Raw genomic sequence first — 15,903 nt, forward strand, 5'->3', positions numbered from 1 at the left:
GGGGGGGGGAGAGGGGGAGAGACAGTGAAGAAGAGGGACGGAAAGAGTGTGTGTGTGAGGATTTGATGGTAAAAAAGGTCGCCAATGTCACTTGATATGTATGAGAATATTAAACGTAATATTAACATGATTAATATTAAACTCTTAAAGTTACAGAAGTGTTACCCGTTGCAACGCACGGGCGTTCTTCTAGTTCTCCTAGAAACCAAGTGTTGGTAGCGCCACTACAACATCATCTTTGACAAACTGGTGGCATAGCTTGCCACATAAGGTACTACCACCACCATGGGATTACCATCAAACTCCACACTTCAAAGTTTTGCGGTTGAAATTTTTCTGGGAGTGCTTGAAAGATTATATAGCAGCTCTTAATATTAGTTTAAAAAGTGGGCCAACAATAGTGTTTTCCTGCAAAGCAAAGATCGGAAAAGAGCCCCAGGAAAATTACTCTCACAACTTCGCAAATTACTTTGGACTGGGACAACAGATCATTTGAGCCAAAGTGTAGAGAATGGACCATATCAAAAAAAGAATCACCACTTATTTTAAATCGAACTCTGAGGACATCCGAAGTGGACAATCTTAAAACCAATACCCATCGACCATGTAGAGCCCTCGGATGGGATGCAGAAGCCTCAGAGCAGCGAGGTAGAACCCTCAGGTGCGAAGCGGAGAACCCTTAGAGCGGTCAGGTAGATCCCTCGAAGTCGCCTCAAATTTTGTAGGCATATGCTTTGAGGGTATGACCTCTTCAATCGGAGGTTCATTGATTGGCTGCCCGGAGGCTAAGATGATCTTGGCTCAGATTTGTTCCACGCAGATCCTGTTCAACAGAAGAGGCAGCGCCTCGTTCGACTGCAACCTCAGCTACAACATGTTTTTGAGCATGTCCGCCCCAAGCTAGCGCGCTAGACTTGTGTTTCTACGAGAAACTGGCGACTCGGCACCACTCATGGATGTCGTCACTCGGACTCTCCAAGGCAGCAGTCCATCGCACTAGATTCCTATGGCGCGTACAATCACATAGTATTCACATCCTTTTTTGAAAGCCTAAATACAATTTCTGAAAGTTAGAAAATAGAAAAAATCCAAAAGTGGAAAGGTGCTAGTTAAACCCATGCAAACGCTGGGTCCAGCCAGGTTTCAGGACGGGCTTGTAAAAGCCTTACCTTCCTTTCTCAAACCCGAGCCCGGCCCGAAGCCCAAAATACTTCTGTTTTCAAGCCCGAGCCCGGCTCAAAATCAAGCCGGAAGCCTGAAAGGCCGATTCAAACGTTGTTTTCTAGTGTATACACATTCGAGCCTGACCTGAAGCCCGGAAGCCTGGCCCAAAATACAGAAAATGAGAAGCCCAAGCCCGGCCCAAACTACCTTCTTGGCTGCAAAACAAGGCCCAAGCCTGACCCAGGTTTTTCAGGCCGGGCTTTCCATGCCCAGGTCTAAATCTAATGCTAGTGTGTGACAAGGATTGAACACCATCGTGGTAGGATGGATGCTACTATATATGCAAGCAACAGCTCTTAGCCTCATACGAGTCCCAAGAAATCTTGATCGCGAGTGAGCCAATGGGCAGCATCGAGCACATGGAAGCTGCCGGCACTGTACGGATCGTATCCCGGCGCATGGTCCGGCCGTCCAGCGGAGGCGGCACGCCGCCGTCGGAGGTCATCCACCTAACGCCCTGGGACCTCCGCCTCCTCACCATAGACCACATCCAGAAGGGCATCCTCCTGCCCAAGCCCCCCGTCGGCGGCAAGCGCCTCGTCGGCGCCCTCGCGTCCTCCTTGGAGCGCGCCCTGGACCGGTACTGCCACTTTGCCGGCCGTCTCGCCGTCGAGGAGCTCGGCGACGGGACTGTCACCGTCGCTCTGCGCTGCACAGGGGAAGGCGCCGAGCTCGTCCACGCGTCGGCGCCCGGCCTGGCCGTCGCGGACCTCGTGGGCTCGATGTACACCCCGTCGCCGGTGGTCTGGGACTTGTTCTCGCTGAACGGTGTGCTTGACGCGGACGCGGCCATCGAGTCTCTCCCCGTGCTGTCTGCGCAGGTGACTGAGCTCGCCGACGGCGTGTTCGTTGCCGTGTCCATGAACCACTCCGTCGGCGACGGCACCTCCTTCTGGGAGTTCTTCAACGCATGGTCGGAGATCCACCGACACCGAGCCGACGTCAATGTCAACGGCCTAAACAAGATGAAGATGGTCTCGACGCCGGCGCCGGTGCTTGCGAGGTGGTTCGTCGAGACGAGCCCGGTGCCGATCCCATTGCCGTTCAGCAAGCTGCAGCACGTCCTCCGGCGGTTCGAGCTCCCGCCAGTGCGCGAAGGCTTCTTCACCTTCTCCGCCGCGAGCGTGAAGAAGCTCAAGGCGAGGGCGAACGGCGAGATGGCGGGCGTCGCCACCGCGCCCATCTCGTCGCTGCAGGCCCTGCTCGCGCACCTCTGGCGGGCAGTGTGCCGCGCCCGGCGCCTCGCACCGGGGCAGGAGACGTTCTACGCCGTCATCATCGGGTGCCGGGGGCGCGTGCGCGGCATCCCGCCGGGGTACGTGGGCAACGCGGTGGTGCCCGGCAGGGCGGTGTGCGCGGCCGGGGAGGTCCAGGAGAAGGGGCTGGGGTGGACGGCGTGGCAGCTGAACCGCGCCGTGGTGTCGTTCGACGAGGCGGCGCTGAGGGCGTTCCTGGAGCGCTGGGTCCGGGAGCCGACGTTCGCGTTCACCGGGGACCTGTCGTCGGCGGCGGGGGGCGCGGGGCTGGAGACCGGGAGCTCGCCGCGGTTCGACGTGTTCGGGAACGACTTCGGGTGGGGAAGGCCGGTGGGCGTGCGGAGCGGCCTCGGCGACAAGACGGACGGGAAGGCGACGGTGTTCGAGGGGCCGGAGCGGGGAGGGAGCATGTCGCTGGAGGTGTGCCTGGCGCCGGCCGCGCTGGAGAGGCTGGTCGCCGACCACGAGTTCATGGACGCGGTGACCCTTCCCGCGCGCGTGTGACCCTTCCAGCTGATGAGGGATTTGCTCGGCTTGCGGTCTAGTGTCGCGTGCGCGTATGCATGGCCATGTGCCCATGTCATCACGTCAAAACATCCTCTCGTGTATCCTCTACAGAGTATTTTTCTCCATGGCCATGCAGCTGCACGATTTAGAATCAAAATAACTTCTAGCTAAGGCGTGTGCCACACCATTTACTTATCTTGGACAATGTGTGAATGATCCTGATGCAAATCCGGCATCCTCTCGTGTATCCTCTACAGAGTATTTTTCTCCATGGCCATGCAGCTGCACGATTTAGAATCAAAATAACTTCTAGCTAAGGCGTGTGCCACACCATTTACTTATCTTGGACAATGTGTGAATGATCCTGATGCAAATCCGGCAGCTAACTGAATGCAGTTGCGTCGCCAGCCAATGGTCCTGCCCAGGGCCAACTGTGGTGCTACATTGTTGAGAAAAGACATTCTACCATGCACAGTATATACCGTGCATGTATCAGCCACTGGTTATCTTTGAGATTCGAGTATTTGACAAAAAACTACCACATTAGGGGTATCCGTCCCACAGAACTACCACTTTCAAAAAAGTGACTAATAACTACCGAAAATTTCAAATTTTGTGGCAAAAAACTACCAAGTCGTGTTGATCGTCCAGTTAGCCGTTTTAACCGCTTAACTGACAGGGATGGCCCACATGGCAGGCCGACGGCGGCCCTAACGGCTAACGGACGCCGCTCGCGGCCGTTAGTGGCCCGGCTCGGTCGGAACCAGCCAGGGGCTAGGTCAAAACGACCGACCGACCGGCCGAACGGCCGAACCACATCTCTCTCCGCGAGCTCTCTCCTCTATATTCCTAGGCGGCGGTGGTAATGGCTGCGTTGGATCCAAACCCCGACGGCGATTTGTTCGGCGGCCAACCTCCTGACGTAGTTGGGGGCCGCGTCGACTTTTCGGAGGTCGATACGTGGCTAGGAAGCTCTAGCTTTGCGACCCAACAACCTGAATCTGGAGTTGGCGGCGGCGGCGGCTCGACCACCGACGAGCCATCCCAGGAGTTGGCGGCGGCTCCACCACGGACGACGACAAGAAGTGCACCTCGTGGCCGGCGCAAGCTTCCTCGTGCGGGAGGCGGCAGGTACAACATATCTTCTTCCTTTTCAGTTTTATTGACAGGATGTATTTTAGGTCAATTTCCCCTAATGTATGATAACAGAGTAATTGCAAATTGTTAGAAACTTTAGCAGTGTGCATTCTTTATAATAATTCATTCCATTTTTGTCCAGTATTGATGACCCAAAATGGGGAATTTTGTTCCATTTAGAAGGCAGAGATTCAGTTGTTAGAAACATGTACCAGTCAGACATATCATTTGGGACTCTGATATCTCTTATTAGGAGTGAGGGTTGCTGCTCTAATGATTATATGTACTATGTTAGTGATGCTCATAAAGGGATAGAAGGCTTAGAGAAAATATCTTCTGAAGATGATGTGCAGCAGATGTTGCTCCACTCTCTAAATGAAAAGAGTGTGAACATAAGAGTTGTGAGAGCAAATGAGCTGAGTAATGCAGATGAAAACAGATATTATTATTTTGTTGATCATTGCATTAACACCCAACAAAGTTGCACTAAGTTGGTGGATACAAGCATGGACAGAAAGGAAGAGCTTAAGAAAAGTATTCTTCAGAGAGAAGCTGACCTCAATCATTTTGAAGGTGACACTGATGTATCAGAATTTCTGTCTGATTCAGATGGCAACAGTGTGGAACTGCAAGCAGTTTCTTCATCTGATGATGAAGATAGACCAATGGCACAAAAACTAAAGCCAGTGAGAAATCCTGGTCTAACAATTAGATCACACAATGAGGCTGAGAAAATGGAAAAACCAGATTGGTTGCCTGAAGCCGATGAAAAATGTTTTCCTGGTGATTATGGCATTAGTGATGAAGAAGATGAGCCTGAAGGATCCTATAAACTACCAAGTGGTAGGAAGAGAAGGAATATGAAGTTGAAGGAAAGGGTATGGTTCAATCCCAAACTACCAAACCCAGAAGATCAGTTTTGTAAGGGATTGTGCTTCACCAGTGTTTATGAGCACATAGATGCACTTAGGGATTTTCACATTAGGACACTGAGGAACTTTCAATACCATAGAAATGCCCCAGATAGGATTATTGTTTGGTGCTCAGAGAGAGCACAAGGATGTGATTTTTATATCACTGCCTCTAAAATAGCTCATGAGAAAACTTTCTGGATTAAGAAGTGTGATATTGTGCACACTTGTGGAGCATGTGCAGAGTCCACAAAGGTTACTACAAAGTGGCTGTCCAGTTCAGTACAGGAAGCATTGAGAGAAGACATTAGATCTCCTGTGGATGCATTAATTAAAAAGACAAAGACCAAGTTTTCAGTGGATGTGTCAAGGAGAGTGGCATATAGGGCAAGGAGGAAGGCTGTTGATGTGGTGCAAGGTGATCACAAGCAGCAATATTTGAGGTTAAGAGATTATCTTCAAGCTGTTCTTGATACAAACCCTGGGAGCAGGTGTATAGTGACAACATTTGAAGATCCAGAAAACCCAGCACCTACTCCTAGATTCAAGTATCTTTTCTACTGTTTAGCAGCTTCAAAGGAAGGTTTCCTTAATGGTTGCAGACCATTTATAGGTAACTTTTGAAGATTTAACTGTTATTAATTAGTGGTTTCCTTGTAGTTCTATGTTGTAGCTAATTTGTCACTTAATCCAGGTCTTGATGGATGCTTCATCAAGTTAACCACTGGACAATAAATTCTTGCAGCCATAGGAAGGGATGGCAACAACAACATCTACCCCATAGCTTTTGGTGTGGTTGACAAGGAAGACGGAGAGAGTTGGACTTGGTTTTTAACTCAGTTGAGATATTGCATTGGTAGTGGCAACAAGTTTGGAACATACACCATCATATCTGACAGGCAAAAGGTTAGTGTTTATGCACAAATATGTTAGATAAATGTTGTTTTAGCATCACATTCTGCTCCAGGACCTTCTGCATTAGCACCATCCCCTGTTGGTACATCCAGAAGGGGCAGACCTGCAGGTAGAGGGAGAAATTCTGGTTTCAGTGCACCAAGATCTGCCACAACTTCTGCACAAGGTTTGGCAGGGACCAAAAGGAAGAGGTATCCAAGCTCCAAATTGAAGGGCTACTTCTATGCCAGTGGTAACTAATGGTAAGTCTGAACTTAGTTTTTGAACTTAGTTTCTGCTCTTAGTTTCTGCTCTTACTTTCTGCACTTGTCTGAAGTTGTCTGAAACTGAACTTGTGTGAAACTGAACTTGTCTAAGATGGGTCTGCTGCCCTGTTATGCTTTATTAATTTGGGCCTGGTACTGGGTTCGGTTATTGGATCTCTCTGCCCACACCCCCTCCCAAGCCTGCCATTCTGTCTACAAAAGACGCAGCGATCGTACAACATCTTTCCCCTTGAGCAAAACCTAGCCGCCGCGGAAGCACGCGGACCCTAGTTGAGCCAGAGATGGATCCAGCATTAGGAGAGGTAGTGGATGACCATGAGGAGGTTGATAGGGCTGCTGCGAGGGCCAATCGCAGAGTGCGTGCGCTGGAGCAACGGCGGAGGCTGGCTGCCAGGATTATGGCAGAACGCAACGCCAACGATGTCAAGCAGTTCAATGAGGCGTTCCCAGAAGGAACACACATCACAGATGACCTTGTCATCTGGTGGGCAAGAGACAGGGCAAGCTTCCATCGATTCCAAGTAACAAGGACTCGGTGGACTAGGATGTTGGCTGCGTTGGAAGCAAGAGAGGATTAGTTCTCCGCATGTTCTCTACTTGCTCTGTGTTTTCTGTTTATGTATGTCTCTGAACTTATTTCTTCCTTCATGCTACATTTTCCTGCACTTATTGTTGTTACTTCTGAATGTTCAGAGCGGCGTCATCTTCGTCGTCTGCAGAGTGAGAGAGCATGCAACAATGGAGATGCGGTAGCAAATTATCGTCATCTTCGTCGTCTGTATTAGTACTAAGTTTGCTTAAATCAGCTCGAACTATCTATGTTTTATGCGTTTTAATGCGTGGTACTGAAAGTTTCGTCTCTGTCTATGTCTGAATCTGGTTAAGGATCATGCTATCTAAGCATTGCTGAATGTTTCTAAATTTGGTTTAAGTTTATGAATCAGCTTTACGTTCATGAATGTCTTGTAAATACTTGAGAATCTGGTTTGAGAGCATGCTACCTAACTTTCACTTTCCCGATGAGAAATGGCAGCAAATTATCACAAGTTTCAACACACTGAAACTGTGAACATTAAATACAGCACATCTACCACCTGTACAGACTAGTAAAATCTCCTCACTATTACTACTCCACTGCCACACAACACCTCCCCCCACTTAACTCCTTCATATAACTACTACTCTAGCACCTATCCACCTCACTTCTGCCGCACCCACAACTACTCCTCCTCTCCCTAGCTCCAACCATGGCTGGTTCTTCCTCTTCCCCTTCCCCGGACCCATGGCTAAACCCATTCCCAATTGGCAAGGGATGGGTTGCCATGCTTCTTGGTTCAGCACGCGGCGACCAAGAACTCTTCCTCGACAACATGAAGGTCGCCATGAGGTACACCAGCGCTATTGGGCTGGTAGATGCAGCAGAGGCAGTGAGGAAGAAGGTGACTAGCGAGGAGAAGCAGCGCATGGAGCAGCGCTATGGAAACCCAGGTAAGGTGGTCATGCCCATCGACATTCTCCTATGGGCAATGAAGGAGGCCGACTCCGGCGATGCTGGGCAGAGGCAGCGGTGGGCAAACCACTGCTATGTCGCTCCAGCACAAGCTACATCAAATGCAAACACAACAGAGGTGCATGAAGACGACTACGACCTACTGCAGGCTCGCCGCCGTCCTCCTCCTATCATCGTCATTGATGAAGACGAAGAGGAAGGGGAGGTGGAGGTGCAGCCAAATCCCACCCAACTGAAGCAAGAGGTACGACGATCCGGACGCTTAGCAGGACAGACAACTAAGTGAATCTGAAACTATAAGTTTCAGATTTAGTTTCGTCAGTAGTTGAATTGTATAAGTTTCAGATTCAGTTTCGTCAGTAGTTGAACTACCTATGTCAGTTTCGTCAATTGAACTACCTATGTCAGTTTCGTCAGTGTCAGTAATCTTCAGTTTTAGCAAGTATTGTGCTATCTATGTAATGCTACCTATGGTGCCTCCTATGTGAACTACCTACCTTTGTTCAGTGTTACCAAGTTTGTGCAATGTGTGAAATGTTACAACAAACTTCTCAAGACCATATTGCAGGTAGGATAAAAAAGACAGATAGAAACTGCAGCAGGCTTAGATAATAAGGTTCTTAACTTAGCATCAGGGCATTAAAGATAACATCATCTTAGAGCATTACAGATCAGGGCCATAACAGCACCCCACACCACAACCAAAATGATCTGAAACCATAGACAATTCTTAGGCTTAGGCAGTTCATTAGCTAATATTAGTACTGAGATGCATATTTGCATCAGACTCCTTCATTGCTAGGCCAGTTATATATAAAGGCCTCATATTTACTTACCAACCATGCCTAAAAAATCACTCCTCCATGACAACTTCTTTGATCTTGTCCAGCTTTTCCTTGCACCCATGACCAGCCTTCAGTAGCTCAGAAATGACATGCTCCAGCTTCTTCTTCTCTTCTTTAAGGAGGTCTCTCTCCACTTTTATCTCCTTCATGGCCTTCCTGGTGTTTTGAATGATATCAGCTTGACTCTGCAGGATGCACCTCTGTTCTTTCTTCAGCTTAAGCTTCTCCATTTGAACCTCAACCTTTGCCTTCTCATCAAGCTGATGCTTCTTCTCCTTAAGTTCATTGATTGCCTGGCTTGTGTAATCCATGTCATGGGATTTCTGCCCATCCTGGTAATCAAACATCTTGGATACATCATCCACAAGCTGACTGTACTGATTGGCAAGAGAATCCAGCTCCTTCTTCAGTTTCTCAGCCTCTATCTCATGAGCTTCTTTGTCTTGGACTCTACCAAGGTTCTCCTCATGATACATATCCCACAGCTTGGTTAAACACCTCTGCAGAATTACTGGCCAAGGGGCATCTACCCACTCCAGAACACCACAGTTCACACCATCCTGAAAATGCAATGAAATATTAATGATACCTAAATCCAGTAAAATTCAGTTACATAATTCATACATACATATCAATGTTTGTCTGAATGCAGTAACAAAGAAATTCAGTTAGACCAATTTTAGATGTTCCCTAAATTCAGTTCCTATCAGAGATTTAGCTAACACATGAACACCACACCAGCTTTGTACTTCAGTTTTCAGTAAACAGATACTGAAACAACAAGAATATCAATGTTGTTTGCACTATGTACCACCAAATAAATCTACACATGAAAACCACTAACAATTAGTTGCTCTTACCGTAGTAGCGCATCCAATGAATCTCCTTCCAGTGTCAGTCCCTTCAAATGCCACAAACTTTCCTGGTCTCTGCCTGTGCAGGATGCACCTACGGTCAGATTCAACCACAAGCCCACTGAAACTTGGATCTATCACCGTGTCAGGAGTTTGCTGCAGTACCAACCCCATATATATCAGCCACAACACCTCAGACATAAGAACTACATGGAAGGGTAGAGTGAGCTCAAACCCTAACCCTAACCCTAGCATAGGAGAGAACAGAGTGAGCTCACTTACAAAATACTCCATTTGCATGCTGCTGCACTCATCCATGTACTCGTCATCGTCGGCGTCGGATGTCTCATTGCTGTTGGGCCAGGAAGGTATCCTCGCACCGCCGCGTCGCAGTCGCCGGAGGAAACAGAGGAAGAAGAGAGAGCTCGGGGAGAGGAGTGAGTGAGTGAGAGTGAGTGAGGGTCGGCCGGTCGGTCGGTCATTTTGACCTAGCACCTGGCTGGTTCCGACCGAGCCGGGCCACTAACGGCCGCGAGCGGCGTCCGTTAGCCGTTAGGGCCGCCGTCGGCCTGCCATGTGGGCCATCCCTGTCAGTTAAGCGGTTAAAACGGCTAACTGGACGATCAACACGACTTGGTAGTTTTTTGCCACAAAATTTGAAATTTTCGGTAGTTATTAGTCACTTTTTTGAAAGTGGTAGTTATGTGGGACGGATACCCCTAATGTGGTAGTTTTTTGTCAAATACTCTTGAGATTCGGATCCATGCATGCATCTGGTCTTTGTGTTGCTTAGTTAACCTTAATTTATGTCATACTCCATCACTATTTCTCCTGACAACTTTTTCTCGTAGTTATTACCTGCAATATCTCTCCTCTCACTCACAAAGTAGAAACGAGTACAGGGCCGGTCCTGAGATTTTAGGGGCCCGGGGCGAAACCAAAACTTGGGGCCCCCTAATACAAAGTCATAATAGTAATAAACAAAATCTATGGATACGATGTTACCAGTAAATAAATTTATCACTGATGTATACACAGTTTTGCCGGTGTTGATGTCAATATTTCCTTCTTATTAAGATTCAAAATTCACATTAGTTGGCTCCTCTTCCTTCGCGGTTAGTATCCCCAAGACCCAACTCATCAATCATCATTTGGGTTCGTCGAAGTACCAATGAGGCAAGGCAATGATCCAATATTAATTATGAAAAAAGAAATCAATAGCTCATGTCTGTGATTCTACCACCGCACGTTGTTCCCTTTCCATTAATTTTCCTACCAGAAGCATACTCCGTAGAAGGCATGATAACAAAAGGGCTAGGATTTTTTTTCATTGAAGGGTTGAATAGTGTAAGGTATGCATCATGTAACTTGGAGTACATAATTAAAAGTATGCGTATATGAATGGTTACGTGATATACCTCAAATCGGTCAGATCAGTGTCGGCGAACGCTGCTCGGACACTCGGAGCGGCAATGGTGCGATGTGTACTGGTGTCTGCGGGACGCACTGAACAATGTGGATGTGCTTCAACGCCTAGGGACAGTGGAGCGGAGACTGTTGGCGTACTGCGGCAGTCATGGCCCTGGCGGAAACCATCCAGCGCCGTCGAGGCCGCAACTCGCGATTGGGGCTCAAGCGAATTTACTAGGGTAGTAGGCAATTAGGGATCGTAGCAAAGAACCAGATATGCGACTTGTGATGGAAAGAAAGCAAAATTGGTAATTGTCACGGAGTAGTAGACGGGATTCTCGCGATTGACTATTGTGGGCTGCTAAGTACGTAACCTGCCTATTTAATGTTTTGCATAGACAAAATCAAGGCTGTTAGCCTGTTACCACAAGGCTGCGCATTGAACCGTGAGTTTTATTTATGATACATTTGCAAATTTATGTTCCTTGTGAAGAGCACATTGAAATAAGATCACTCTTGAATATATTTTCAGAATTTTTAAAATTCAAATATGAAAGATGGAGAGACCTTGTGAAACTGTAAAAAATTACTGTATGTACCAAGTTTCACTGAGTTTCTTATAGATCAGTTTTGTTTAAAATATCTCGTTGGTGTAAACACATTTGTCTAAATAGAATATATCATAAACTTTTATTTCAGATGATATCAAGCATCTAAATCGCTAAATAGAAAAAGGAAATACATTTTTGGAATAGAGTTGCAACAAGAGGGAGGCATCCAAACGAAAGAACACTATTTAAAAAAGGCCGACACACTAAAACTGACCATGTGACAAAAAGGTGGAGAAAAGTAAGACGTACAGAAGGTTAGTACATTGTGATTTCTTTAGGATCCTGAAATAATTAAGTAGGGCTGATCAATGCATTGGTAGAAATTTAGGGTTTGTGGTCTACCCCCTATTCCTCTGCGCTTATTCGTGGTGCCGCTCATAATTCGCATGTCTGAGGCTAGGGGGTAGGGACCTTCTTATACTGTTTTTTCAAAGAGTCCACCTCTTATACATATATAAGATTCCTAGTTTTTTTCACTAGTTTCCGGGATAGAGTCCAGATCAAATTACCAACCACGATCATATTTTTCTGTTAATGGATTCTACCCGTTATGTCCCCGGAGCACGCACTTGTGAGCAACGCGCCATAATAGAGTGTAAATTCCTCTAATTATGTAGATCAACATTAGGGCTATAATCTAATTATACGATCTAGCTCCTTCCAATCATCAGTGTACCCGGGTAGTCTTTCCAATATAAATAGTATATTGTATTCCGCTGATAATCGACCAGCTTCCTTAAGCATATATTACTTAAGTACATTCCAGCAAGTAACAATTCCATACTAAACACGTAAATCAATTCCATGTATAAATACATGTACAATTCCATAATGAGGTATTCCAAATATTAACAATTCCAAGCAATTTAAATATAGTTGCAGGACACATAATTCCAACATGCATGGTATATACCGTGCATGGTAGAAAATGCACTCTCCTAAATTGTTCAACAGTGATGAATAGTGTTACTATGTCTACAGTTGACAAAAGATTTTGCTGGCACACTCCGGGCCATGGCCCTTGTTGTCTCGGGCATTTCAGCAAACAACGAGGATCACTGCATATGGGCTCCAGATCTCTGTATCATCATTATGGGTGTGTTTGATTGCTTTCTCGCTGCAGCCTGGCTAGCTCAGTCCGGCTCAACGGAGGCCGGTTGAAGAGATACAGGCGAAAAACTAACATCTGCACATTGTTTGGTTGCTCGCATCTAGTCCTTTTGCATTATGTGAACAATTTTGGCTTAACGCTTGGTTGCCTGCATTGTCTTGGATCATGCAACTACACAGTGTTTGGTTGTATACACGAGATATGATTAAGAGCTAACACGTAAACTTAACACACATACTATGCCTTGTGACTACGATGGACGGTGACCGCAGCCCCGAGACGAACTAGTTGCTAGTGTCGCCGCCGCGGAGAAAGTCCATGCAGAGGAGCGCTCAGGCAGAGGACAGGGGAGGAGAAATGCAGTGCGTGTCGGACCATGACGACGGCGGTGAACGATGGTCGTGGCTCCGTGTCCGACACGACGAGCACGGAGTCGTGCACGAGCGACCCGTCAGCGGCGTGGCAAACTAGATGCTAGCCTCATCGCCGCAGAGAATGTCCGCACAGAGACAGAGGACAGAGGAGGAAAAATGCAGCACTCGCATTATAGTAGCTTTAGTGCAGTAGGATGAGAAAGAAGAGGCCAAGATAACCGACGCTGAAAACAACTTTAATATAGTAGGACGCAGGCAAGGAGGTCAAGAGAAATATCGCCGGCGTCGAGAGGCACGAATGGCCATGCTGCTGCACGATTTAGAATCAAAATAACTTCTAGCTCAGGCGTGTGCCACACCATTTACTTATCTTAGACAATGTGTGAATGATACTGATGCAAATCCGGCAGCTAACTGAATGCAGTTGCGTAGCCAGCCAATGGTCCTGCCCGGGGTGGCGCTACAGTGTTTAACAGTGATGAATAGTGTTACTACATCTACAGTTAACAAAGGATATTGCTGGCACACTCCGGGCCATGGCCCTTGTTGCCTTGGGCCTTTCAGCAATCAGCGAGGATCACAGAATATGGGGTTTCAGATCTCTGTATCACCATTAAGGGCTTGTTTGGTTGCTTTCTCGCTGCAGCCTGGCCAGCTCAGTCTGGCTTAACGGAGGCTAGTTAAGGAAATACAGACGAAAAACTAACATTTGCACATTACTTGGTTGCTCGCATCTAGTCCTCTTGCATTAGGGAACAATTTTGGCGTAACGTTTGGTTCCCTGCATTGGCTTGGATCATGCAACTACATGGTGTTTGGTTGTATACACGGGATATGATTAAGAGCTAACACTTATGATTAACACACACATTGTGCCTCGCGACTATGGTGGACGGTGACCGCGGCGTCATGGTGAACTAGTTGCTAGCGTCGCCGCCGCAAGGAAAGTCCATGCGGAGGAGCGCTCAGGCAAAGGACGGGGGAGAAGAAATGCAGTGCGTGTTGGACCATGACGACTGCGGTAGACAGTGGCCGTGGCTCCGTGTCCAACATGACAAGCACAGAGTCATGCGTGAGTGACCCCGTCGGCGTCACGGCGAACTAGCTGCTAGCCTCGTCGCCGCAGAGAATGTCCGTATGGAGAAAGAGGACGGAGGAGGAGAAATGCAGTGTTCGTGCCATGGCAGGTCAGTGCAGTAGGACGAGAGAGAGGAGGCCGAGATGACCGATGCCGGAAATGACTCCTGCGTAGTAGGATGCGGGTGAGATCAAGAGGAACGGCGCCGGCGTCGAGAGGGACGAATAGGAGGGCTTTGAGGCTGAGGACAGAGGAGAAGAAATATAATATGCACGCCATGGCGGCGTTAGTGCAGTAGGATCATGGAGACAAGGCCGAGATGAACGACGGCAACGATGACACCACTGCAACAAGACGCGAGAGAGGAGATCAAGAGAAACCATGCCGGCCTAGAGAAATGATTAAGCGGTGTCTTAAATCACACCACACATGCGCATATGTACAATCAGGAGGAAGATGTAGATCTTCTCATTTATGATTGTTGAAACAGTAAACTTGCAACATGAATGTCGTGTGGAACTGCGAGATTAGGTTATTGGTCAAAGAAAATTTCCAACAGTCAATCGTGTGCGACGAATTTAACAAAACTCGTCCATAATAACTCCAAACTTGAACACAAAATTGAGGAGCTTAGTGGAGGACAAAACTACGAACCAATTGCAAAGATGAAACCGAACATCAATGTGCATCTTTTTCGTGTAGACCTTATCTCGAATTGAAGCACTGTCGTGTAGATTAGAAGGGAGAAGGAAGAAAGGAGATTAGGGAGAAGCTTAGTGGAGGTAGAAGAAGATAACGCGTACAGGTTGTGTACTAGCTCGCATCCCTCCAGCCTTCTCTCGTGCAACGGGCATACTCATGTGCGCTCATTGTGGCTCAGCTCAGGCTGGCTTGCTAGAAACTGCCGATCTGAGCATTCCCTGCGAGACAGGCCCAAAAATGATATTGAATTTCGTGCTATGCAGGTCCAACAGTGAACACAAAGACCAAATAACTCAGTTTTTTTCCACGCAGGTCTAGTTTGGCCTAATGCAGGCAACCAATCACGTTCTACATGCTTGAACAATCTCTAGGCAGTCAGGACTCCAACGTCACCTGTAAGTGGGCGTTCAGTTAATATGGTTTGATAAGTATGGTTATTTGGTAAATACGGTATGAAAATTATATGGTTCGGTTTCGGTAAATACCACACACAAACCAAAGTTGACGTGAATTTTTGAATTAATCAGACGATTACACTTCACATGACAAGTCAAGACATATATCTTTTTAGTAATTTACATCAAGTTAGACTGTAGCATAACAAGTTAGCAATAGCTGAACCAACACAGGTTACTCTGTGTGTTTTTAATTATGTGACGTGTAGACTGTAGTGTGTTTATTTAGGAAAATGTTTGTAACTGAGTGTGTCATCTTCCTTGTGTATATGAAAAGAAAAAACAAGTAGGCAGTACGCCCTGCACGGCTGTCACACAGTGACATGACAGTACATTTGCACACACAACCAGCACTAGTTTAGCATTAGGGCATCTTTAAGGCGGACCCATAAACCTCCCGCAATGATCCGGACCACGAAAGTCATTCAACACCGACTTGTATTGGTCAGCGAAGCAGTCCGGACGTGATTTCTCCTGCAAAACGGAGACAAAGATAGGTGAGGTTTGCAGAAGTTCGGACCGATCCCAAGCCCACCAAAAACCCGTCACCTGTCCCTCCCCACGCTTTCCTTTGGATGCACGCACCGCTTACTGCGCCGCATTCATGCCGGCCCAGAGCACGCGGAGGCTGGCATTGATGCCGCGATGTGACCAGAGGGAGGGAGGGAGGGCGGTGCTGACCAACGCGACCTCTCGGCGGCCGCCACTTTAATGCGGACACAGATTCTCGAGGAACC

The 15,903-nt window shown here is 47.5% G+C and overlaps 1 protein-coding gene across 1 annotated transcript; it reads left to right on the forward strand.

Annotated features, from left to right (window-relative positions):
* Positions 1–1,536: 1,536 nt before the first annotated feature.
* Positions 1,537–3,316, forward strand: LOC123072654 (uncharacterized acetyltransferase At3g50280-like). Its single transcript, XM_044496289.1, has one exon. The coding sequence runs from the start codon at positions 1,566–1,568 to the stop codon at positions 2,982–2,984; it is 1,419 nt and encodes a 472-aa protein (XP_044352224.1). The 5' UTR covers positions 1,537–1,565; the 3' UTR covers positions 2,985–3,316.
* Positions 3,317–15,903: the final 12,587 nt, after the last annotated feature.

The sequence above is a fragment of the Triticum aestivum genome, chromosome 1A, assembly GCF_018294505.1.
Source record: "Triticum aestivum cultivar Chinese Spring chromosome 1A, IWGSC CS RefSeq v2.1, whole genome shotgun sequence".
Taxonomy (NCBI): Eukaryota; Viridiplantae; Streptophyta; class Magnoliopsida; order Poales; family Poaceae; genus Triticum; species Triticum aestivum.